This window comes from Macaca thibetana, chromosome 20 (assembly GCF_024542745.1).
Source record: "Macaca thibetana thibetana isolate TM-01 chromosome 20, ASM2454274v1, whole genome shotgun sequence".
NCBI lineage: Eukaryota > Metazoa > Chordata > Mammalia > Primates > Cercopithecidae > Macaca > Macaca thibetana.
In genome coordinates this window covers 38,070,308-38,097,869 of record NC_065597.1, presented here as the reverse complement: position 1 = coordinate 38,097,869, position 27,562 = coordinate 38,070,308, and the positions used below count along the sequence as shown (strand labels likewise).

General features: G+C 40.8%; 1 protein-coding gene across 1 annotated transcript in view; it reads left to right on the top strand.

Moving 5' to 3' along the window:
• FTO (FTO alpha-ketoglutarate dependent dioxygenase) overlaps nucleotides 1-27,562 on the top strand; it is a 674,514-nt gene that overhangs the window by 446,249 nt on the left and 200,703 nt on the right. Inside the window, exon 8 of the mRNA XM_050774894.1 lies at nucleotides 6,060-6,179. Within this exon, the coding sequence (XP_050630851.1) occupies nucleotides 6,060-6,179 (120 nt within the window). The remainder of the gene's footprint in view (nucleotides 1-6,059; nucleotides 6,180-27,562) is intronic.

Here is a 27,562-nt window from a genome sequence, read left to right as displayed (position 1 = left end):
CACACTGTGTATCTAACAGAATATTGTCATCTAAGTCTATCTGCTTCAGGCTGAGTGCGGTGGCTCACGCCTGTAATCCCAGCACTTTGGGAGGCCAAGGCGGTGGATCACCTGAGGTCAGGAGTTTGAGATCAGCCTGGCCAACATGGTGAAACCCTGTTTCTAGTAAAAATACAAAAAGTTAGCCAGGTGCGGTGGCGGGTATCTGTAATCCCACCTACTTGGGTGGCTGAGGCGGGAGAATCTCTTGAACCTGGGAAGCGGAAGTTGCAGTGAGCCGAGATTGTGCCATTGTACTCCAGCCTAGGCAACAAGGCCAAAACCCTGTCTCAAAAAAAAAAAAAAAAATTTGTCTGCTTCAGAAAGTGACTGGCTGCTTTTGACCTTGTATGTTAGGCAGGTGGGGCAGAGATGTACTGTATCAGAAACCTCGGCCCCTGGGGTTGAATAGATACAGTGATCTTGAATTTAAATAGTGTGTGTGCCAGTCTTTACCATTCTCCCGATCTCTGATTCTTCAAGGTCATCTCCTTACTTTCACAATTAATTCCATATGTCAGGGCACATTGTCAGATATTGTTCTTTTGCCATACAAGTTGGCCTGGGATTTAGCAGTTGCATGCCTACTCTTTACTTTGTCCTATTGTTCAGTGAAAGCCCGCTCGTCCATAAGAGTTCTCCCAGTTGCTTGCTTGCTTGCTTGCCTATTTCTGCAAGGCCATGTGTCTTTGCTGGACAAACCATGGGATGAAACCCTCGATTTTACATACTGCAAGCTCTCAGTCTGTGTGGGTTGAGAAGTGGTTTGTTTTCCTTGTCTAGGATGGTTTCTAACTGAGCAGTTTTCGGAAGTTTGGGCATGTGTTTTGGAGTACCTTATTGGAGATATAGTTTTTCCAATTTAAGATGCTTAGGAAAGATTCTTGTTTAATTATAAGCAGAATCTTCTTCCATGTTATTAAATGGCCCACTTTCCTTTTTAAAGATAGTAAAATGTGGAATTCAGCCTCCTCTCTTAGTAAATGTCCCCTAGAAGAATGGAATGTTTGACGGTATTGTTTGGCTCTCATTTTCTTCTGACCAGACCTGTGGCTTCCTTATAACCACTGCAAAAGGGCCTTCATAGGGTACCTCTTTGTAGATAGAGCCTTACCATGTCTTCCTGGTCTAATTCCTTTCTCAGCAAAGTAACTTCTATCCGTTATTACAGTGAGACATTAATCCCAAGGGGCGTAGTCACACATCTCATGAGGGAACTCTATGGCTGACTTGGGACCATATCAAGAGCCTAAACAAACTCAGCAGAAGAAAAGTAGGTGACATTTACTGACCCATTGGAATGATGGAGATGATTTACAACTATATGGTGATAAAGTGGCTCAGAAATATTCTTTTGAAATCTTATTAGCTTTGCTTTCCAAGGCCTAAGTACCCAATGACTGAAGTCCAGATATGTGGGTTGATTCTATTCCTTTCTCCTCTTCTAGACTTATTTCCATTAAGTGCATGCTCAAAATCAGGGAGTTTGGTTTGTAAGTATCATGAAAACTTTGAGAGAACCCTGAGAGCTCCTACAGGTTGTCTCCCTGCTGCTGACGTCTTCAGGGATGTGTCACCCGTGGAATGTTCCTTGGCCCCAAGTCAGCATTTGCTCTCCTGACCGCTTGCCTCTTATTTCTGCTCTGTTAGCTATGAGCCTCCTTTGACGGCCTACAACTCTGGAGAAGGGAAGAATACCCAACTTCTGTCGTGGTTACCACTTCATCAGTCAGTCAATATGATTAGACATGGATGTTTGTTTGGTTTTTTAGCCCCAAAGTAATAAGGACTCGCTATATTTTGAGTCCTGACTCTGGTTTTTGTGCAGTATCCATGCTATAGCTTTCCTTCCTAATTTCCAGAGTTTGTTAACTCAGACTCTGAATCAAGCAGGTGGAAATATTTTTTCGCCTTCTTACTTAATTTTAAGGAGAGAGTCAGCTACTTCTTTCTGTTGGCAGGGGGGAACTGGTAAAGGTGGCATTTGATTAAAATCCTGTAATAGTTTTTACCCACAACATCGAAATGAAAAAGTCAGGTCATGGAGTTGAATAGAAGGCATGCCACTGGATTTGATGTCCACAGAGATTGTATCTCATGGGCAATATTTCAACTCATGAATAAAATTCGGTTGGGAGAAGGTCTTCAGTGTTGTTGAACGTTTCTGACTGGCATTAGTGGGAAGGGGTGGGCATGAATTGACGAGGACATTAAAGCTTCTCCTGGTCAGAAAATTTGTAAGATTGTGAGATGCTTGAGGACAGGAAGTCCAAAGCCTTGTGGTCTTGTTTAGTATGCACTCTTGACATCTAGCAAATAAATGCCTGACAGAGAGTAGGCAGTAATTATTTCTGTCTTACAGATGACGTAGCTATTCTGTAGTGGTACTTACTTTTGAACTGACTCCAGAGCCCATATTCTTTTTTTCTTTTAGAGACATGGCCTCACTGTGTTGCCCAGACTGGAGTGTAGCGGCGCAATCATGGCTCACTGCAAACTCGACCTCCTGGGTTCAAGTGATCCTCCTGCCTCAGCCATCTAAGTAGCTGGGAGCACAGGCAGGTGCCGCCACAACCATCTAACTGTTTATTTGTTTGTTTTGTAGAGATGAAGTCTCACCGTGTTGCCCAGGCTAGTTTCAAACTCCTGGGCTCAAGTGATCCTCCTGCCATGGCCTCTCAAAGTGCTGGGATTATAGGCCAGAGCCCTTATTTTTAACCATGATACTATCTGTCTCAAAAGATAGTTAGGCGTCCAAGGGAAGATGAAGGCATTATTTATTAAAATAGCCAGGGCTCTCTCTTTGCTCTCTTGTCCAATAGCACAGCCCCTAGATATAGCCTTCTCCTTGCTTCCAAGTTTTAATGTACTGAAATCCAGTTTCTAGTGTACCCTGATAGACTGGATGAACTAATTACATATGATAGTCTATTTCCAGAGTCACCATGGTTGCCAAGCCTTATCCATTCTGTCCTCTTCAACGGGCATAACCAGTCCAAAGACTGGCAAATCTTTTAAAACCTTGTCAACTCTTTCTAACATAGGACTTGATGTTTTGCTAACAGGCTCTTTCCATAGTGTGAACAAATTTTATGTGAAATCCATCAAAAGGAACTCATTTTTTTCTTGAACTATGTTGTTAAACCTGTATCTTCACAGAAGTTGAAACACATTTGTATTCATTCATCTTTCAAAGTACTCAAGGTTACATCTGTTAACCACTGTGCTTAACCATCTGTTAAGCACAGATAAGTTTTAGCAACTGTTGTATTAATATTGTGTCTACATTCCTTTTTTGTTTTGTTTTGTTTTGTTTAAACAGCTTTAACTGAAATCAGTCCTACATAGCAAACAAACATTTAGTTAATGTAAGCTAAAACTTTTTCATATGACTTGGTATTCTCAGGTTACTTATTTGAGCCATTTTCACCGTTGTTAAATCTTCACAAGTTGGTTTTGTTTTCCTCATGAAAGTTCAATATGGATAAACAGAAAAAAAAATTCTTTGCGGTAACAGGTGAAGATTATAATAGCTCCATGTCTATATATGGAATATGATCACCTTAGCAAAGCCAGACAACCCAGCATGAAGCTGTGGTGGCTCCACATTTTTTTTTTTCTTTTTTTGAGATGGAGTCTCGTCGCTCTGTCGCCCAGGCTGGAGTGCAGTCGCTTAATCTCGGCTCACTGCAAGCTCCACCTCCCAGGTTCATGCCATTCTCCTGCCTCAGCCTCCCGAGTAGCTGGGACTACAGGCGCCCGCCACCACACCTGGCTAATTTTTTGTAGTTTTAGTAGAGACGGGGTTTCACCATGTTAGCCAGGATGGTCTCGATCTCCTGACCTCGTGATCCACCCATCTCGGCCTCCCAAAGTGCTGGGATTACAGGCGTGATCCACCGCGCCCGGCCGGCTCCACATTTCTTTAGCCGGCAGTGGTAAAAAGAGTATTAAGATCAGTAGCATTGTACCTTGATTTTCAAGTTGATGAATGATAGAAGAATTAGAAAATGGATAGAAAATTTTTTATATTTCCATAGGTTAACTCAGCCCATCATCCAAATATGTTGGGATTATTTTAGTTGCAAAGGGCAAAACATTCAACCTGAACTGGCTTAAATAAAAACAGTTTCAGGAATAGTTTGATCAAGGGTCAGTTGATATCAGGATGTGGTTTTTGTCTTTTCGTCTTGCAGTTACCCCCTGTGTTGGCTCCATTCTTCCCATTGCTGGCAAAATAGCTGCAGAGTCTTCTTCCTGTAGTTTCTGATAGTCTTGAGACTTCTTCTGATTGGACATATTCCTATTGCTCTCAATCCTAGTTCTGTGACTACAGAATCTAGTGGGCCGATTGGCCTAGACCTGGGTTGCATATTCCACCCCTGGCGTTGGAGTTGGATCCTCTTCAGACCACATGGGCTGTTTGGGGAAGGGGTGGGTGGGATTTGACTGGAATAGGAGGACTGCCAAGGTGGCAAACAGTTGAAGTTTACCGTAGTAGATTCATCGGGAAGGAAAGTAAGTTACTTGGGTATTTCTAATCTGAAAATCTGAAATTTGAGGTGCTCCAATATTCAGAGCTTTTTGAGCATAAACATGATGCTCAAAGGAAATGTTTATTGGAGAATTTCAGATTTTGGATTTGAAATGCTTGACCAGTAAGTATATAACACAAATATTCTAAAATCAGAAATCCTTTTGGTCTCAAGCATTTCAGATAAGGGATATTCAACTTGTACTAATATGTTTGCTACTCTTCTTTTTAACCTATTGTCACCTGCCCTGAGTTGACAAGTGACAATTTGAATGGCTTTGTAGGTTTAATGTGTGCCTCCATAATTAGTTTTATATATACAGGTTAAGATTATCACCAGCTCCTCCTGGCCCGTGGGTAAGTTATTTTTTTTTTTTTTTTTTTTTTTTTGAGACGGAGTCTCGCTCTGTCGCCCAGGCTGGAGTGCAGTGGCGCAATCTCGGCTCACTGCAAGCTCCGCCTCCCGGGTTCACGCCATTCTCCTGCCTCAGACTCCCAAGTAGCTGGGACTACAGGCGCCCGCCCCTGCGCCCGGCTAATTTTTTCTATTTTTAGTAGAGACGGGGTTTCACCATGGTCTCGATCTCCTGACCTTGTGATCCGCCCACCTCGGCCTCCCAAAGTGCTGGGATTACAGGCGTGAGCACCACGCCCGGCCCATGGGTAAGTTATTTTAATTTATTGCAATTTAAGAAACTTATAATTAATATTTCCTAATATGTATCCATGTTTTGCTTTTAATATCAGCCTTAAATAAAGACATTTAATAAAAACACATTTGGTTTATGTCTTTCCCATCAAACATAGTACAGCCTACTTTATAATTAGGATCTCAGTATTTATTGTTGATTGACTTATAGTTTCCTCACATCTGACTAATAAATGTGATTGAAAACCCCTCTGTGGCGTGAGCTGGGTTGTGTAAGAGAATTTCAGCTTTTTAATTATTTTATTTTGTTTTATTTTATTTTATTTTATTTTAACACAGAGACTCTTGCTCTGTTGCCCAGGCTGGATGGAATGCAGTGGCACAATTAGAGCTCATCACAGCCTCAAACTCCTAGGCTCAAGGAATCCTCTTGCCTCAGCCTCCCAAGCAGCCAGGACGACCAGCACACACCACTGTGCTTGGCCAATTTATTTTTAATTGTTTTTGTAGAGACAGCATCTTGCAGTGTTGCCCAGGCTAGGCTCAAACTCCTGGCCTCAAGCGATCCTCATGCCTCGGCCTGCCAAACTATTGAGATTATAGGCATGAACCAACACGTCTGGCCAGACCTCAGTTTTAAGACTACTCTTTTCTTAGCATTGCAGAAATGCTCTGGAGATGCCAGCTTATATTGGGAACTCGTTAGGCTGACCTTTCTCACCTTTTCTCATCCTATGGCCGTCAAATTACCGGAGGAGAATTAAAAGACGAAGTCATTGTCCTTGATTGTCTATCACAAGGGAATTAAAACCACCATCTTCTCTTTATGGTCCACAGGTCGAGTTTGAGTGGCTGAGGCAGTTTTGGTTTCAAGGCAATCGATACAGAAAGTGCACTGACTGGTGGTGTCAACCCATGGCTCAATTGGAAGCACTGTGGAAGAAGATGGAGGGTGTGGTAAGTCCATGAGGCCTGGGACCGACCGTGTTTTGTGGACTGCTGTGTTATACAAATCCTCCACTGCCTCATTTGCATAGGCAAATGTAGATTTAATTATTCCTAATTATCAAGTTAGGTTCTTCTTGGTAAGGTGATGGGTATAGCCAGGATTTTGTCAGTACAACCTCAATTTAGTTCAATAAGCATTTATATTATTTTCTCCTCATAAGGCATGTGCTGGACATATACTAGGAAGTGGTGATAAGAGGATAACAATTTGAAAATAGTATTTAACATTTATTTGCATTTTTATATGCATCAGGTGCTACTCTGTTTTCCCAGTATTAACTTAAAAAAATTTTACAGCAATGCTAAGAGGTATAGACAGTTTTCCAGGCCTGAATGTATGGATGTGAAAACTGAGGGACAGGGAAATGAAGGGCCTCCCCTAAGGTCACGGAGTAAGTGGCAAAGCAAGGGGGAACCCCAGGCAGGCTGGCTCCACAGCTTGTACTCTCAACCACTGTGATCCAACAGTTGAACAAGGAGAGGGGCACGAATATCACCAGGTATGACGTTAGCTAAAATGAAATCCGGTAATATATGTTAAATGTTAAAAGAAAATCACAGTTCCAGAGGAGGGAGCATTACATTGAGACCACTTGAGCTGGCTGGGATGGTGGTGAAATGGCAGATGTGGTTTTTGGCGCCCTTGAATGCTGAGGAGTATGATGGGATGGGGGATCTGGGGATGAACTTTAGACTCCAGGAACTGTAAAAGCAAGGCCAGAAGTGAGGAAGTCCGGTGTGACCAGAGCAAGGAGTGCAGATAATGTGGGAGAAATGCAGCTGGAAGGCAGGCGGAAGCCACATGGAGGTCTTGCATTAAGTCTTAATTTAAATAATAGTAATAATAATAATAGCAAACACTTACATAATACTTATTAAGTACCAGACATTATTCTGTGTGTTTTCTATATAATTTCTTTAACTTTTATGACACCCCATAACATAGGTGTAACGTATTCCCCATTTTTCTTTTTTCTTTTTTTTTTTTTTTTGAGACAGTGTCTCACTCTGTCGCCCAGGCTGGAGTGCAGTGGCGCGGTATCGGCTCACTGCAAGCTCCGCCTCCCGGATTCACGCTATTCTCCAGCCTCAGCCTCCTGAGTAGCTGGGACTACAGGCGCCTGCCACCGCACCTGGCTCATTTTTTGTATTTTTAGTAGAGACAGGGTTTCACCGTGGTCTCGATCTCCTGACCTTGTGATCCGCCCGCCTCGGCCTCCCAAAGTGCTGGGATTACAGGCGTGAGCCAGCGCGCCCGGCCCTGTATTCCCCGTTTTTCTAACGAGGAGACCAAAACACAAAGGGTTTATGTAACTTCCTCAAGGTCACCCAGCTAACAGGTGAGGAAGCTGGAATTTGAACTCTAGAAGGCTGCCTCTGGGGTCCTTGCTCTTCACCACCTCACTGTTCTGCCTTCAATCGGATTTGGAATGTAGTAGAAAAGTGGTAAACGCCTGCAAACTCTGGAGATAGTACCTCTGCACAGAATTTGAAATGTGCTGGAAACAATGAACTAATCTGCAAAAATGGATAGCTATTGCTAATCCCTATTTTATTTTTATAAAGCCACTTTATTGGGGTATGATTGCCCTACAAAAAACTGTACTTATTTAATGTGTACAACCTGAGTTTAGAGATACGTGTACATTTGTGAAACCATCACAGCAGTCTATGCCATAAACCTATCCATCACCTCCAAAAGTTTTCTTCTGTCTTATTTATTATAATTATTATTTTTGTGATAAGAATATTTAACATAGGGTCTACCCTAATTCCTACTTTATAATAATGAAAATGTCAAGTCACAACTCTGAAGGCCCCAGTTTAAAAGTCGGGATCAGAATCCAAATGTCCTTGCTTTCCAGACATCTCAAATCTTTAAATCGTACCTTTTCATGGATATGTGTCTGGGGAAGGAATGTTATAATCCTTTTAATGTATTAATAGTATCACAAAAATTGATTTCTCCAAAGACCTGAATCAATGCAAAACCGAGCATTGTGAAACTGAATTGGAGTTAATGAAAAGTCTGTGCCTAAATCTCCTTGGTCAGTTCTGTTCCTAAACTAAGCCTGTTATGAGTACTCTCCATTTTTATGGGCTTCTTATATAAAGGCAGCTTCAGTTTCAGGGCAACGTTTTTTTTCCTCCTACTGTGTAATTCTGATTTTGTCCATTTACATATGAGTTAGAACCTCTTAACTTGATGAACCTTGGCTCTAAGACATCAGCTTGACTTTGAAGTTGTAATTTGACAACTCTGTGAATTAGAGTTGAAGAGCAAATAAGAAAGGAGCTCTTAATGATTTTTTTTTTTTTTTTTTGAGACGGAGTCTTGCTCTGTCATCCAGCCTGGAGTGCAATGGCACGATCTCAGCTCCCTGCAACCTCCGCCTCCTGGGTTCAAGCAATTCTCCTGCCTCAGCCTCCCGAGTAGCTGGGATTACAGGTGCCCGCCACTGTGCCTGCCTAATTTTTGTATTTTTTAGAAGAGACAGAGTTTCACCATGTTGGCCAGGCTGGTCTCCAACTTCTGACCTCAGGTAATCTGCCCATCTCAGCCTCCTAAAGTGTTGGAATTACAGGCGTGAACCACCGTACTTGGCCCTTGATTTTGTTTTTGTTCAAGAGCCTTTTTTTTTTTTTTTTTTTTTTGTAAAATCTAGCCCAGCAAGGTAGCTTATACCTGTCTTCTCAGCATTTTGGGAGGCCAAATTGGGAGGATTCCTTGAGCCCAGGAGTTTGAGACTAGTGTGGGCAACATAGTGAGACCTCATCTGTACGAAATAAAAAACATTATCCGCCTGTGGTGGTGCGTGCCTATAGTCTGAGCTACTTGGGAGGCTGAGGTGAGAGGATCATTGGAGCCCAGGAGGTCAAGGCTACAGTGAGCTGTGATCGCCTTACTGTGCTCTAGCCTGGGTGACAGAGTGAGACCTTGTCTCACGTACACACACACACACACACACACACACACACACACACACACACACAAAAAAAAAATATTGGTATTGTGAGCTTACCAGTGTTATTCATTATGAATTCATTTAAGGGATTTAGTTATATCTACGTAAATTGGTGCATAAATAATTTGAAGGTGGTGGCACATTCGTTAAGAGAAAATATCTTTTGTTTTGTCGCTCTTGTATAAAAAATACCAAAAGGAAAAGCAATTCTGCGAACTCTCTGGCCCAAGTTTCCCAGCAGTTGGCATGGAATTCCTAAGTGTTCTGAGGGAGATCAGTGGCCTCAGTGTCTCTCCTCAGCATGCCTTGGGATGATCTTTATCAGCAGAGTCAAGATTTAGGCCCAGATAAAAGGGATGTTTCTTCCAAATTAAATGTAAGCATTGCTTCAAGCCTTTTACAAATGACTTCTTACAAATTCAAGTAATTTCTTTTTTTTATTGGAAAAGACAGAACAGAATAATTGTTGGATGGGTCTATGGTTCTGTGGCTGTGTTCGTGCAGTGCCATCTGGTATTTGTATACTCGGGTGGAATTGGCAGTGGCTGGTTAGATTTCCACTTGGTACCAGCCCACCTCATATTTTCTCAGTTGCCAGCAGTAGGGGGCAATGTTGAGCTACCAGATTGAGGCCCCAAGATGTTAGCCTTTCAGGAAAATGCATACAAAAATACCATTAACTGTCAAGAATTATCCCTGTTGCTTCAAGTTAGCTGTAATCTCCAAGATTCCATAACACAGGATATCAGTTGTGGGTTAACAAATTCAACAGCAATTTACCATAAAAAGTACAGTGTTTGGTGCACATTTGGATTGTATAGCATTAGACTAATCCAAATGGAATTTCTGAGTGTCCTCACTTTGCTTCCAGGGACTATCTGACTCAAAATGATGATCATTTTAGACAAATGATTCTTTTTTATCTTTATGCTTTTTTTGAATTGTAAAATCATGTGTGTGTTGTGGAAGGATTTCTTTAATCAGTGCATTTTGTCCTGCAAAATATCATCGATCTCTTTTGCTGAGAAAATAAAATAAAAAACCTCAGGGAATATGTACATTACTTTTCCCCTTTTGCTTATGAGTAAAGCAACCTTTATCGGCCCTTGTACGAGGGAAGAGACTTGTGCTGTGATTTCTGTCTTTGTGTTCTTTTTTCACTTTGTGGTTGGAAGGTGTAGTCTCAGGAAGGATATAGAAGAATGGAAAATGAGCTTTGAAATCGCTTTTCTTCCATTAATGGTAATTGCTTCACATGTCATAACCAGTCACATATTTCAAAAAGTTTAGTCAGCTGTCTCTAAAACTCCCCCATCCTCCACTTCCCATTTCCTGTCCCAGCAAACACCATTTTTATCACACTGTTTATTCTTGCCATTTTTCTCCCGGCGGATAGTTTTACTCCGTCCATGCTCTTGTGATGTAAATGTTAAACCTTATATTTGAATGACATTCTGATAAAATATCACATTTTCCCTGAATATTACCTCATGAATGTATGAGCCATTAAGCCCAAAGCAACATAACCCTTTCTTATAACCCAGGAATTTAGTCTGGCCTTTCCCCTCCTCTTTGCTCCCTATTGAGGATGGCATTATAACACTATAATACTATTCAAATATTTGTTTTTTATTTTAATTTTTTAAAAACCCGATGCACTTCCTTCCCGCCACCGCCCCCGCCATCCAAGATGATTGTGTTATGAGAAGACTCTTCAGGATAAGAGAGAGTTACCATTTGAAAGAAACTGTGCAACTGCTTTGCTTTCTGGGTAAAGAGAAATATGAAAAGCTAAAGTCTCCTGTGAGGTGAGGAAGTCTTGCTGTAGCCAGAGATTCAACGGATAGGCCATTTGTCTCTCAGGGTCTGGTATCGCTCTTTGCAAAACTGACATTTATTTTACCTATAAAAATGTTTTAACACTATCAAATTCACAATGATACAGAAAAGAATGCTAGGTGCGAAATCCTCTAAATTGGTGACATTTATTCCTTTCCTATTGACCTTAAAAAAAAAAAAAAAGGTCAATTTGGTATAATCCAGTGGAAATATTTGACAATCGTTTTCAGAGTAAACATTTTCAAAAGTATTGATGATTTCTATACTGGAGAGAAATTCTTCTGGCTGTTTTCCTTGGTTTTTTTCTTTTAGAAGAAAAAGTAGATCCTGATGGTTTTGAATGTTTTTAATTGCATTTCCTGTTCTGACAATTCCTTGTGCTGTTATAGCAATGCATTTAAATGGCAGTTGGCCTTAATAACCTTTATTGACTTTAGTGGGTAGGAGCCAAGACTGGATTATTTTAATGTATCCGTTTTGAAACAGTGTAAAACACAACATATAATTATGTTAGGTAAGCTATAGGCTACATTTATTTCTATCCATTTATGTTAAAATTTGGCACAGGAGAGCAGAGAGATGTGGAAAATGAGTAGGTGTTTTATTTAATAATGTAACCAGTTTCTTGTTGTTAAAGTTTTAAGAGAGAAATGTACTTAAGAAGGTAAAGGTTGTCCCTCACAAGTTAGTTATAATAGTTTAACTTTAAGATGAGTCATGCCTTTTCCCCTGCTATTTTGGCCTGTGTAAATCATCTGGGAAGGCCCTTGCCAGGAGCCTGCCCGTGGCTGTGTGGATGAGTCTTCCTCAGCGTAGGTTACACTTCATGTAGGTTACACAGTCATAGGGAATGATTGAGCCGAGCAGTAGTTTGTTTATTTTTGGAGAGATTAATGAAGCTCTCATCAGAGTGCTTTAGAATAAATTCTTTAAAACTGAATATAGGAACAAGGTTGCTTTTCCATTTACTGAAATATTTACTGAGTATACTGGTATTTGCTATTGTATTATAGTTCAATTAGCTAAGTTTATTTTAAACTTCCTTCTAGGATTGAAAATTTTTGGGGATGTGCAGAAGAAAGTGATGTAAATATAAATATTGAATTTTTTTTGTTTGCATTAATGGGAAAGTCACCAATTGTTGCGTGTGTGTGTGTGTGTGTGTGTGTGTGTATAACTTTTTTCTCCCTTCTTTTCAGTGTTAATGTGCACAGTAAGTTACATCAGCCAACATAATCCAGTCTCCTCATTTTTTCAGGGTTAGCATTTCTGATTTAGGAGCAGAGTATATTATAATAATTTAGGATCCTATGTGAGATGTCTAGTGGTTTTAAATTAAAATGTAAATTCTCTTTTTTGACTGGGGCAGTGCTGAGTGACTCAAGATAAGCACAGATTAGAGGCGGATAAAGAGTCATAAGCATCCAAAAATTCAGTTTCTGAAACCGGTGTGCAGACCTTTATGTTTAGTTTTGAAAATTTGGAAAAACGAAAAAGTCACTTGCAGCTGGAGCAGCTTAAAATCTTTGGTTTAAATCTTTGGTTTTTGGTTATCTTAAAAGTGTTCAGGGAAGCTCGATTCTTTCCATTCTCCTTCCTACCCACCCACTCCAATTCCCCACCCACTCCAATTCCCCACAGCTATATTGTTCTATTAAAAGTAAAACATCTGGGGAGAAATTTTACATGTGATTTAGCAATGAATTTCTTACACGTTTTGATTCCTTTTTTGATTATCTTATGAATTTCAGAGTTTTCCATTTTTTTCCCTAAGCGTCTGCACCTTTAGTAAGGAATTTTACAAGAAAGTGTTGTGTATCCTGTGTTTTCGGGAAAAAAGAATATACAATTCCAAGAGAATTCAGGCTTAAGCCTCAAAAACACAGTGTGCATCGAAAGCACAAAGGACTGTGTTTATGATTCTCTTTGAAGTGTTTTTGCAACTGGATAAGGAAAATTTTAGAAACTGTCTGATAGTGTTCAGGGTAAATACTTAAACCCCTTTAGAGAATTTCACACACAGATACTGTGCAGCAGAAAAAAGGGATACTTATGTTTCTTAAAGCTGCTACAGCCTACAGCTTTGTACTTAAAGACAGAGGTGTTGAATAGAATTCTACTGAGGATACATCCAGTGACAATATCTCCAGGAACATCAGAGCAAACCAGTGGGTAGGACTTTCTGTTTTTAACCCTTACATGAGCTGTGTGAGAGTTGAGCTTTATTGGTACCAAGTCCTAGGATGTGCCTGGTACATCTCAGGAATGTTAAGAGGATCGTTCCTAGTGCCTCTGCTCTGCACACAATAGGAGCAAGACTAAAAATGCTGAAGATGCTGAGACAAAGTGACAGGAGCTAGGAAATTCCAAGTGACAGCCTTGCCATCTCTCTTAACTCTTAGTGTGTGGAGAGAAAAACTGGAGTAAACAGCCAGGGTTTCTGTTTTAACCTCGGTTCTGTAGGATTTGGCTAAATTTTGACAACCTTCGTTAAACACACGCACGTACATGTGCACACACACACATATGCACATTTCACACATTCTATACGTAAAGAAAAAAAGATGAATTCTGCTGCTTTAAATAGTTTTAACCATCCTGAAATTCAAATTGATGTAAAGGTGTGAAGATCCTGCTATTTTCCCTGGGGTGCTATTTTAGCCTTGGCTGCTGGAATTTATTTTGGATTGCTTTGACTAGCAGACCATCATAGCATTTCCGATATGAATTAAGAAACCCTGGTGCAGGATTGGAATGTCAGAAATTTCTATTTTTCCTGGAGAAGATATAACATAAAACAAATGATATACCTTATTTCATCTAGGTTGTTTTTTTTGGGGGGGAGGTGGGGAGCATGGTAGAGGGATTAAATTCAGCTCTAGTCTGTTATTTACTTTATTATAATTACCTCTGAAATATCCTAGAAGAATCTCAGTCTAGAAGAATGAAGTAGTTTGCAAAATAATAATAATAATCATCAGACCTGCAGTTTTGAAAGAGAAGCAAGATTTCCAAAGGATGTCATGCCATTTATTTGGAATATTGTCAAGATGTTAGAATCTTTTTTTTCCCCAAGTTGGTTAAGGAATAATCGCTAAACCTGTTACCTTTTGAAGAGTATTGTTATGATGATCCAATGAGAAAGTTTGTAAAATATGAAACACATAAATGCAAGGTATCACCAGTATTGATTTTAGAAGGAAGTGTGAACAGTCTTCAGCTGAGGAATCCTTACTTCGAGGCCGGTTGACCGAGTCTTCCTTGGTGACAGCATCCCTTTCCTTTCCTTATTTTCCTTCCTCTGGAGCTGGGGTTCAGTCCAGGAGCTAAAGGGACTCACAACAATTTGGAACTCAGTGCTCCTCTTGCAATGCGTCTATCCACTGTGGGTTAAATACTTCGGGAGGCTGGGCTGGGAATCTTTCCATATTGTACAAAAATGTCTCTATGGAGAAATGTGCTCCCAGTGCCAAAAAATGACTTACCAGAGAGCCCCGGGAACACATTAAGTTGGCCCTTCCATGCCTTATGGGTAACATAACCACCATCCTGTTCCCTCCTCGTTGACATCTGCAAAATAATGACCCTTTTTTAACCAAAGGGAACTGTGATCTATTTTTTCTGCATTCCTGAAAGGATCTCTGTGATTGTAGATGATATTTTTAATAGCATCTTTTCCTAACAAGTTAAATGTGATTGACGTGTTTTTTTTCATTTTCTTTGCATGATCTCAGTCCATCTGGAACCACCTGTGACAGTCTCAATTGTAAATTTTTCCTTCAGATGTATAAAAATCTCAGGCAGATCATCTCCTACTTGTTTTTTTTTTAATACCACTCAATGAATCTCCTACTTATTTTGATTGACAAAATTAGCTTTCAACTAAAAATCTGGAGTCTTCGGCACTATTCATAATTAAAGTTTAATGTTTTACACATACCTGCATAGCCATATCTGCATTGGTTATAAAGACTTAGAACTGGTGGTAGCTTGAACATATATAGCCCTCTTATTAAATATTATTGATTGAAATGACAAATTATGAAATATCCAGAATTATGCATCAGATGTTCTTTAACAGATGTTGGGGGATTAAGAGGTTTCATATTTTACTTAATGACATAAACTTTTCATGCAGTTAGCAGTGACATTTTTTAAAGGATGGGAGTGGTGGCATAGACCAATGCCTGTAATACATTCATGTGTTTCTGATACTGAAGTTTCGTGTCTTGGACACCTGAACATTGTTTGGGAAGGGTGGGCAGTATTCAGCCATCCAGTAATAAATATCTCAAAGGTAACATATCCAAAACCCACGGTTTGATTTCTGTAATCCCTAGTGTTTCACAGTTCAGTAATTTGAACCATCCAGTTGCCCAGACTAAAACCTTGGAGTCTTCTTGATGTATCTCTTGATTTATCAGTGAATCCAGTTAGCTCTACTTTCAAAATATACTCATGACCTGACTACCCATCACTACCTCCTGTGCTACCACCTTGGTAAAAACTACCATCGTTTATAAAGTAGCCTTTCAACCAGCTTTCCTGCTTCTAATACCCTATGTCCATCCCAATCAGAATGTTCCTTTGAGATACAAGGCAGGTCGTCATTTCACTCCCCTGTTTCAAACCTACTATCACGTTTAGAAATCCACCTTCCTTGCAATGGCCTAATGCCCTGCAGGATCTGTCCATTCCTCGACCTCCATCAGTGCTCCCCCTCTTTCCCTCCCCTAACATCTGCCGTATTATGTCTAGAACATGCCCAGCCCACTCTTGCCCAGGATTTTTGCGTAAGCCGCTGCCCCTGTCTTGAATGTCCGTCCTTCTGTAATTTACATGACTCTCTCCCTCATTTCATTCAGTTGCTCATATCACTTTCCTGGAGAGAGTTGCTCTGACCAAGCACTCTCTTATTGTAGCAGGGACTTACTCTTTTCTACTGTACTCTTAACACTTTCCACCAACTGCGATTATCCCATATATCCATTTGTTGTCTGTCTCTACCTGAAATAATCTCCATGAGGGCAGCAGGGACTTGGTCTGTTTTAGCCACTCTTATTTCCCCAACCTCTAGAACAGCATCTGCTGCATAGGAGGTACTCGACACATGTTTGTTAAAAGCAAGAGTTCACGTGAGGTCTGTGTTCTAGTCCTGCCTTTTCCTCCTACCCATGTTGATCAGTGTGGCCTTAAATCTTTTATGTATGTATTTATTTATTTTGAGACAGTCTTACTCTGTCACCTAGGCTAGAGTACAGTGGTATGATCATGGCTCACTGTAGCCTCAAGCTCCTGGGCTCAGTGATTTGCCCACCTCAGCCTCCTGAGAAGCTAGGACTACAAGCCACCATGCCTGCCTATTTATTTTTATTTTTGCAGAGATAGGTTCTTGCTGTGTTACCCAGGCTGGTCTTGAACTCCTGGCCTTAAAGTCATCCTCTCACCTTGGCCTCCCAAAATGCTGGGATTACAGGTGTGATTAACAGTACCTGGCCAATAAATTCTTTTTAACTTTATACCTTTTCCTAAAGTGTTACCTCTTATTACCTGCTTCACAGGAATATTTTTGGGTTAGTTTTATTCTTAAACAAACATAACTCTCAAAATAATACCCCAAACATCTTTAACTTCTTTTTAAAAACAAAATAATATTGAGGGCACAGAGGAAAGTCTTGTTTTATGCCTCTGGCATTTATAGCTGAGAAGGTTGAGCAATCACAGGCAAACAACTTATGCAAATATGGAAAATCTTTTTTTTTTTTTTTTTATGAGAGGATTAAGTAGCTTATTAGTTTCCCAGAGTACCAGTGTTGCTAAAAGTTACAATCATAGTGTTTTGTCTTATTTGTTATCATCTTTCATGTTTTAGATTTCCCTCTTCTGGTAAAACTTAGTAAATTGTCACAAAATTAAATGACTTCTCCAACAAAGCTTGGACTTTGCTGTTACAAATTTTCAAAATTATATAGAGAAAGCAGCATGGGCTGGACAGGTTTTGGGCACAGAACTAGGGAAGTCCCTGAGGAGTAAACTGACTTCCTCTAGACAAGCTGAAAACTGATTAAAATATTTATCATCCTTTGGGTATGCAATAGCTTTTGATGATGGAAGGCATATTAATATTCATCTTTGCTGCTTGTCTACACTTCAGACAGATCCCAGGAAAGGATGTTCAAATGACCAGTTTTCTTTCCTCACCAGGAGTCCTTGAGAAACCAGTACAGCTTGGAACCAAGAAATGCCTTGTGATGTGGATTGAGCTTTTCCTTTGGGGGATGGGAATGGGAGAATACAAACCAGGGGAGACCTTTGGACTGGAAAGCTTTAAAGGATGACTGCTTTCTCACAGGAAGTCTTTTGCCAGAACAAAGGAAAAAGTTTGGTTGTAATTCTATAAGCAGCAGAACTGTTATTGCTTATCTGAATACATGAAGCTGACTTCATTCCTTAGGTAAAGTCAGAAGATCGAAGCCTTATACAAGCTGAAGATTTTTCTTCCTCCCCACCAACCACCCCACCACTTTGTTGTAGAAGGAGAGAAATCAGTTGTATTTGCAGCTGATGCTCAGGTCTTCCGACTGGTTCTAGAGTGCCCCATCTCCGTTTTATCCTGAGACAGAATTTGGATGCATATGGCGTCCACATAGCCTGGCATAAGTAGCGCAGGGTGGCCCTCTGGGATTCTCAGGATCTGTCTTTTTTTTTTTTTTTTTTCTTTAATGTGAGAAAGAGTCTGGCTTTATTAGTTGAGTTAATTAAGCAGTGTTGTTTTTTGTCTAGATTGAAACAGCCTTGATTACATTTTTGGTTGCAAATAAGACCTCTGAAAGAACTCAATCTTTATATGAACAGTCTGAAAAACCTGAAAGTTAAATAGAATATTCTCATAAAAAGGGCAATGTGTTAAGACTCTTGGTTTCTGTCTTTTAAATCTGAAAATTCAGAATCCTCTTCTCTCGCATTTCAGTTTTTATTATTCCACACTACTGAGATATTTTGATGAAAGGTAACCTTAAACATTGGACAATAATTATGTTTGAAATCTATTTTAATATAGTGACATCAGAAGTGCTCTTTCTTCATCCCAGTCATTTAATCATTCATCTGCCCTTTTTTTTTTTTTTTTTTTTTTTTTTTTGCTGTAAGTGTGAAGTTATACAAAGAGCTAGGACTTATGTCTCCCAGGTTGATAAGGCACAAGGCAGTAAGTAATTCAGAGGAAGAAAAAGGAGAAGAGCAGATTCTGACAGAGGCCTTTGGGAATACGAAGGATTTTCATAGATAGAGATGGGTGGAGAATATTCAAAGATGGCAGAAGCAGGGCCATCGCAGTGGGAAAACACAGACCTGCTCTCAAACTTGATTAGACTGGATGGAGTTTGGTTTGTGTGAGTCCAGCAGCTAGAGATAAGATTAGGAAGATTAGCAAGGACCCTTTTTTCTCTAATGCATTTCTTTGCAAGGTATGGCACTTTCACCCCTTAATGACTGGCTTCCTATCAAAGTCATGGGAAGCAAAGTGCTAAACATGTGCAACTAAAAATAAAATGAAAACCGTTGGATTATCTTGCACTTGCAAAGTTTTTACTTTGAAAGCAAGTCAAATTCAATTATTTGCACTACTTTCAAGACCTGTCTGCTTTGTGAGTACAGCAAACAAGCAACACCATACATTTTTAGAATGAGAATTACCAATGAGATTAGGTAATTTTTCTACCAAGATTCTTTGTTTTTCTCTCATAAATTGAATACCAGCTTAATCATTTTGGACTTTGGTCAGAAGTAGGTCTTCCCGTGTATGAACCACTTATGATTCTCTTCCTTGTTAGGAACCCTAAGTGTATTTCATTTGATCTTTTGCTATTAGAGTTGTGGTTTGGAGGAAATGACATCTTCACTGCCTCTTGTCCAGGTAACAGTCTTGTGAACTCAATACTTGCATAAAAATTATTTTGAAATACAGCCAAGGTATCATTCATGAGCTATTTGATTTGGTTCAAGAGAGTGGGTGTGGTCAGCTGTCACTTCCACTGCTGAAATAGAGTGGTTTCTTTCCCACACATACTTCTCCACTCCTTGGCTAACAGTCCCACGTTAGTGATTGTGCACTCTCTGCTGTCTCTATTTGCCATTGCACTTCAGCTTGTCAGTCACACCAATTGAAAGACTGAGTAAATGTTCAGAACGTAAATGGCTGTTGTTCACTCTGGTCTTTCCCACCTTTGCACATAGGTTTCTGCTAGACTCTCATGTTCTCCCTCTATGTGATGCTCTTATTTTCCAATGACTGGTTTTATTACTTCTAAGGCACAAGATGTTAATTGTTGAGTGATTAATAACTCTCCGTTTGTTCTTCAAACGTGGGCTTCTGAGAGATTGCCTTTACTTTGATCCTGCTTAGGAATCTAAGGTCTTGGGGTAAATTTAGAGGCCACCATTCTCCTTAAATGATAGTGACATAGAGAAATGATATTATGAGACTACTGTTTCATTTTACCAAAGAAACTGATGAAAGTCACACCAGAGGGCCATTGCTCCCCTAGAGAACAAATGGGCTTCAGGCTTTTTAGAATGCCTTCTTCTTTGATACCTCATTATTGCTCATAATGCCATATGTAACTTCAGCATAGTGGTATTGGGCGTTGCTGAATTTCTTTCAAGGCCTGGAACATTTATCCTCTATTCTTTATTTATTAGGGATTCACCCTCATGGTACTCAAACTACTAGGCTCTGACAAGCTGAGGTCCAAATGCCATGGCATCCAGGAATGTCAATGTTGGAAGGGACCCGAGAGAGGATCATTTTCTCTTCCTTTTTGGAAAGGAAGGATTCAGAAGGATGTAGGCTTTTCTGGGGGGCATACAGCCAGATAATTTAGAACCCCAGATTTCCCAGTTCCCAGTTCAGTGCTTTCTACCACTCCCTAAATATCCCGTGGCTGTGCTTGGGATATTTCTCTGCTGCATTCACCAACTTTCAACGGTATGCCAATAGCAAAATAAGATAAACAGAGTGTTTCTCTGGAACTTTTTCTCTACCCTGTGTTTGGACCTGGCATATCAAAATTAGGCTGTCTGGTGTTGAGATGGACACGATTTTTGCTCACCCAGCATTCATTCCTCCTTCTCTGGCAGCATCCTCATGTTGCCTTGTGGAGCCAGTTTCTTCATTGGCTAGAAGGTGAGGTACATTGTCTTATTCTGGCTACTCCATGAGCATGTGACCCGAGCCGGATCTTTCACATGAGCTTTCTCAGAGCTGTTTGCTTGTAAATATAGATACAATATCATAGACACAGGATGCAGAATTCAAAAGTTATCAACATGGCCGGGCATGGTGGCTCATTCCTGTAATTCTAGCTCTTAGAGAGAGTGAGGGGCGAGGATCACTTCCGACTAAGAGTTCAAGACCAGCAACGTAGCAAGACCTTGCCTCTACAAAAAATGCAAAAAACTTAGCCAGGCGTAGTGGCGCGTGCCTGTAGTTCCAGCTCCTTGGGAGGCTAGGGCAGGAGGATCACTTGAGTCCAGGAGTTGGAGGTTACAGTGAGCTGCGGTAGCACCACTGTGCTCCAGCCTAGGTGACAGAGTGAGACCCTGTCTCTTAAAAAAAAATAAATAATAAACAAAGTTATAAAAGCCTATGCTGTGAAAAGTGTGTTTTTCCCCGCTCAGTCCTCCAGCTACTCATTCCCTTCTCAAGAGGCTAGCACTATTCCCAGTTCTTTCCATACCTTTCTAGAGTTATTCTGGTTTTTTTTTTCTCCCTTGAGACGGAGTCTTGCTCTTGTTGCCCAGGCTGGAATGCAGTGGTGCAATCTAGGCTCACTGCAGCCTTCCCCTCCTGGGTTCAAGCGATTCTCCTGCTTCAGCCTCCCGAGTAGCTGGGATTCCAGGTGCCTGTCACCACACCAAGCTAATTTTTATATTTTTAGTAAAGACAAGGTTTTGCCATGTTGGCCAGACTAGTCTCGAACTCCTGACCTCAAGTGATCTGCCCACCTCAACCTCCCAAAGTGCTGGGATTACAGGCATGAGCCACTGTGCCCAGCCGAGATATTCTATATAGTTACAAACATTTATCTGTTTTTTCCCCATACGAATAACACTATGTCTTAGAGACTGTTCCATATTTGTATGTTCTTTTAAATTACTGTGTATCTTTTTATTGTATGGTTCCATAACTTATGTAACCAGACTCCTACTGTCTTTAGTCTTATGCTTTTACAAATAATATTGTAGTGAACATCCTAATACATAACATTTTTCACAAGTGAGATCTATGGTAATTAATACTTAGGAGTAGAATTGTTGGATCAAAGGGTATGTGTATTTTTAATTTTAAGATAGCTGGTCAAATGCCTTCCGTAGAATTTGTAGCAGAGTTTATATGTGTGTGTAAATGTGTGTATTTATAGATATATATATACTCTCTATATGTATATATGTAGAGTTTATGTACATATATAAATGTGTATATTTATATATAGATTAGTTTATGTGCATATATAAACATAGACAATATACATATGTTATCTATGTACATGTGTGTATGTATCTATATTTACATATAGATATGTGTATATCTATACATATACATATATGTACATGTGTATATATGTGTCCATATAACACCAGTTTCCTGACATCCTCACCAGCACAGAGTGTCATCAGACCTTTTTGCAAGTATGATTGGTGAAAAATGGTGCCTGATTTCCATTTGCATTTCTCTCATTCCTGTTTTACCGAGAAAGAAACTAAGGCTCAGATGTATGAAAAGATTTGCCAGCCCATAGGAGTAGTGAACAACAGAGCTGGGGTTTGCAGTGAGGTGAGGGCAACTATTCTCTTAATCGCTACAATAATCTTTACCCAGGGTCCATTCTGTTACTGCGATTGAAGAATCCCAATACATATAGCGATTCCCATGAGGAACACTCATCTATCCTTGACTGGTAAATGTGGGAAGGTTGTTCTCTTTCACCATGGACTTTTGCGTCAAATCAACTGATCAGTCTGAGCGATGAGTGCGGTTAGCGTGACATGCAGTGATGTTGTTACATGGTGGAATTGAGTTCCACACGGCCTGTAGGTGGCCCTTTATTTACCCTGCTGAGTTCTAGGGCTTTGTGCTATAACTATTTTTGGTGATGGATGGTGAAGGGAGGGCTCCCCATGCCTGGAAACGTGGCACTTTGCCTGATTTTCTGTTTAAAGTTATGTTCCTGTTGGAATCTATTCAGGTCTGAGTTTCAGTTGTCGCCTTCTGATACGATGAGCCTCCTTGGCCTCTCTTGCTCGCCTCATTCTTCCTCCACCTGTCAGTCTTCATTAGGATCATTTAAACACTGACTCATTCTCTATTCTGGGCCTTTTCCTGCCTGGCTATGGAACTGCAGGTTGAAGCCTTTACCTTGCACACAGTTTGTTAGGTAAGAGTTTTATTTCAAGGAGACTTTGCGGAGAACTGAGATGATTGGGGAGTGGTTAGAACAATATTTTCTGGTAAAGGCAAGGACGAAAAGAGATCTCAGCAGGGGTGGAGAGCTTTCTTTGACCCCTTACTATATTTGAGTGGGTAGACATTAATTCTCGGGAGTTGGGGGCCTTACTAGACCACATCTCTTGCTGTGTTATCTCATGCTATGTTGTAAAGTGAACATCTGTTGCTGGCTCTGTGACCCATGTGATCAGCCACTCCATCACCTTTGAAGTGGTCAGGCCTAGACACTCTTGGGTTAAGAGCTTTAGCTTTCAAGTTAATTATACTGGGGTTTGGGCCCTGACTTCATCATTTTGTTGTGTATGACACTGGCAGTCATATGGAGAGTCTCAAGTTTCTTCATTTGTAAAATGGGGATAATAATAGTACCTCCCTTAGGGGATTGTTGTGAGATTTCCTTGAGATAATACACGTAGTGTTTTGTGCATTGCCTGACATCTTTGGCATTATTGCTTTGAATCTGCTTCTTTTATTCCTCCTGCCATCCTGCTACTTCGGTGACCCCTTACCTTTCACCTGAGTTCCTGTTGCTCCCTTAGGCTCTCATCTTATGTTTGTGCATATGTATAATTCATGCTTTCCATTTGGTTCTCTGTTCAAAAGTCACCTCACAGTGGCCCTTTCTGTTTTTACCAGGTTTTATTTTTTTCCTGAGAGTATTCTTCACTGTCTGAAATTATGTTTTATGTGTTCACCTATTACCTGTGCTATTCTATAAGCACATTGAGAGCAGGGACTCTGTCTCGTATACTGCTGTGTTCTTGGTGCCTGAAACAAAGTCATAACACAACACATATTGGTTGAACAAGTGAAGAAGCAAATGCTTCGTGGGTGTACGCTCTCTCAGAGGTGCACCCTTTTGTGCTAGTGGTGCTTTGTTTGTGATATTTGTTGAATGCCTTGCTATTCCTTCTTTTTGGTGTAACCCATTTGAAAAACTCCCTTATTTTAGAAGATTCAATAATTATCCATTACTAACTGCAGAAATCTTATCTTTTTCACTTTCTCTGGAATGTAATTTCTCTGCGTTAGACTCTTTCAACATTAGTATCTATATCAAAGACACTTCATGCAACTTTTTAAAGACATATGCACCAGCTCCAGGCATTGGGGTTCAGTAGCCATAGCTCTCGATCTTGGCTGCATATTTGAAACACCCAGGACAATTTTTAAAATGTTTCATCAGTTAGATCCCACCTCCAGAGATACAGATTTCATTGGTCTAAGCTGTGGTCCCATTTGATTCTAATGTTTCACCAAGTTGCAGTATGGGTCAAAACCTCCCAAGTGATTCTGACATGTGTTTAGGGTTGAGAATTGCAGTTCAACAGGTACCTGGCCTCTCACCAAGTTAGATGTGATTGAATGGATGAATACATGAACAGATTAACGAATGAACAGGAAGGCTCTCTCACTTTAACCCAACAGAGAGGTACTGAGTGCCTGCTGTGTTTCCTTCCTTCTGTGGGGGCCTCGGGAGGGAAACAGCTATGTTTATGATTCTTATGTAAGGTGGAAGATGATGTTGATAATGATGGTAGAAACAGACTATGAAAGCTTGGAAGATGGTAGGATACATTTAGGTGGATCAGATTTCACAGCTTCACAGTGAAGCATTTTGAGTCGATTCTTATAGAATGGAGAGAATTTTAACGGGGGCATGGGCATGAGAAAAGAGTGGCTATTTCTTATGAAGAGAATAATGTGTAGAGTAGTAGAAGTAGGAAGATGCAGGTTACATAAGGCTTCTAAAATGGACCAGTGGCTGGCGGTCCCCACAAACTAGCCCCCTTCTAGAGTTCCCTAACTGAAGAAGCAGCACCACTCCACATCCCAGTCTTCGTGCCAGAAGGAGAGGAATCCTTCTTGAAACTTCCCTCTCTCCACCCCAGGTACCCAGTGGGAGAACTCTAACCTTTGAAATACCCCTCAAAGTTGTCCGCTTTTCATCTCTCCTGCTACCAGCCTTCCTCTGGGCTATTGCAGTAGCTTACTCCATGGTTTCCTGTACTCTTCACGCAGCAGCCAGGGTAATGTTTTCATATGCAAATCTAATCGTACCCCTCTCTGTGTAAACTCATTAATGGGTTCCACTTGCTCTTAGGATACAGACTAAAATATAGATGCTCCTCAACTTACGATGGGTCTGTGTCCTGATATACCCATTGAAAGTTGAAAATATTGTGAAGTTGAAATTGCATTCAATACACCTAACCTACTCAACATCATAGATTAGCCTAGAGTGACTTCAGCATGCCTGGAACACATTAGTCTACCCTTGGCAAGGTCATCTCAGACACAGCCTATTTTACAATAAAGTGTTGGATATCTCATGTAAGTTATGGAATACAGTACACTGTAGAGTACAGTATTGGTGGTTTGCCCTCATGGTAGCTTGGCTGACAGGGAGCACAAACTCTCTGCCACAGCCCAGCATCATGAGAGAGTATGGGACTGTGTATCGCTAACCTGGCCAATGATAGAAATGCAAAATTCAAAGTATGGTTTCTACTGTGTGCATATAGTTTTTGCACCATTGTAAAGTTGAAAAATTGTAAGTCAGATAAACCATCGTAAGTCAAACCATCATAAGTCAGGGACCGTTTGTCCTTTATCCTCATCCCATCTTTTCCTCCTCACTTTTCCTCCAACCCCTTCACTCCCTATATTCCTACCACATTGGCCCTTTCTTAATCAGTCCAATTCATTGTGCTCCCTTCTTCCTCCAGGCCTTTGCACATGTCATTTCTTCTTCCTGGAATGTCTTCTCTCACCAAGAGAGGCATAGAAATTATTTCTACTCATTTTTAAGATACCAGCTCAATTACTCCTCCTTCAGAAAAGACTCCCTTGACCTGTCTGACTAGGTCAGGTCCCTGCACTATACTTTACCATTATTCTCATGAAAGCCATGCTTGGGAGCTCAAGCTTTATTCTGGAGGCATTGAGGTTCTATGGCAGATAGAGGTTGAGAGTACTTACCTGTTTCGTGGAGGTCCACTGCTTCTAGAGACATTAAAGTTGCTGAAGTGGTTTTTGGTCATTAATTTGTGAATCTTACTAACCATCGCTTGACAAAGAACTGAGAATTGTTGATCATATTGTAAAATAGATCATATTGTAAAATATATGTAAATGGCCATGCAGTTTCTTTGTACAGATTCTCCCAATTACTGGAATATGAGCCAATTCCGTAGTATTAATTTGGGTCCTGTTATCTGCAATAAGACATCCCTCGTCAGATTTTCGTTGTAAGGGGCAAGTCTGAAATGTCCAACCATTCCATGCAAACTTGTAGTAAAGCCATTGTCTAGTTATTAACGAATGATGAGCAGATGAGTGAATTGACAGGAGTTATTCTTTTGGGATGTTGCCTCTGGTAGAACCTCAGTTATGGCCTCTGTCATTCTTCTTTCCTACTTTCCTAATTCCATTATCTTCCAAACATTATTGACTTCAGATGTTAAGAAAGGTCCAGATTCCTGGGGGTTGCCTCATCGTTCCTTCTTTTGCCAGATATAAGCAACTTTGGGGACCTTGGCCACCAGCCTTTTCCTGCCAGGAAGGTCTGGTGCCATCCTCTTTGATATTGCCCTGTGCCTGTCTAGGTTGGCAGTCTTGTGACAAGCCAGGACCTGTCATGGCCTGTGGGTACTTTGGCACTTCAGAGCCATGCAGTATCTGGACAGTGGGTTTGGAATTGTCATTGAGATGCCACTTTCTTATTTTTCTTGTGTTGAGTGCCTACACTCACAATCCAGCCTGAAGGACCAGGAGGTTTTCTGGCCCAGGGTAGACCTCCTTGGCCCATGTACAAGAATCTTCATGCTGACTGAGTTGGAATCTCCTGGTGAGAAGTGATTTGTTGTCCTGATGAGAATGTAAACACTTGCTAAAGTTGAGTTTCGTCTCTCATGCGAGTTCTATTATAGCCTTCTGTGTTTATAAACATGTCTTGAGCTTGAGGGAGAAATGTGGTAACCTTTGAGCCCCCAAGAGAATGTTCATTTGTTTTCTCTATGGGCGGAAATTAAGATAACTCAGCATCCTTCTTTGAGCATCCCATATCCCTCTTGCTTTTCCTAGCAGGCCTGGGATGACGCCCAGTTTGCCATTTACTAATTGCTCCGTCCTCTTCCAGTAGAGTCTGTAGTCTTTTGAAAAAGTACAGCTCATACTCAGCAGGCATCTGCCAGCGGGGCTCAAAGTCCAGGGAAGTCCTCAGTCCAGTCTAACAAGCTGTTATTAATTTTTTTTTTAAGGTTTAAGGTGTCGAGCATTTGAGAAAACGGAGTTGCTGCCCTTGTGCTGCTCACATGTGTGTTAGCGCACGTAACAGACATATACATGAGAAAGGCATGTTGTGCAGTGTCAAATGAGGGGTAGAAAATACATGTTCGGAGGGTGCTGCAGAGAGCAGAAGTTAGATTCAGAAAACTGGGCAAGACGCTATGGAAGAGGAGGTGCCTTTCAATTGTGCCTTGAAAGGGGAATTAGATTTTAACAGTCAGAGATTTGGTGGGTGAAAAAGAGGGACAGAGAGCCCCATGGTTTTTGTTTTGTTTTGTTTTGTTTTGCTTTTGAGATGGAGTCTCGCTCTGTCACCCACGCTGGAGTGCAGTGGCATGATCTCGGCTCACCGCAGCCTCTGCCTCCCAGGTTCAAGTGATTCTCCTGCCTCAGCTTCCCAAGTAGCTGGGATTACAGGCACCTGCCACAACACTCGGCTAAGTTTTGTATTTTTGGTAGAGATGGGATTTCACCATGTTGGCCAGTCTGGTCTCGAACTCCTGACCTCAGGTGATCCACCTGCTTTGGCTTTCCAAAGTGCTTAGATTACAGGTGTGAGCCACTACGCCCGGCCAAGAACCCCTTTTTTAAACAATTTTTTTTTAAGAGGCAGGATCTTGCTCTGTCATTTAGACTAGAGTACAGTGGTATAATCATAGCTCACTGCAGCCTCCAACTCCTGGGCTCAAGCACTCCTCCTGCCTCAGCCTCCCAAATAGCTGGAAGTATAG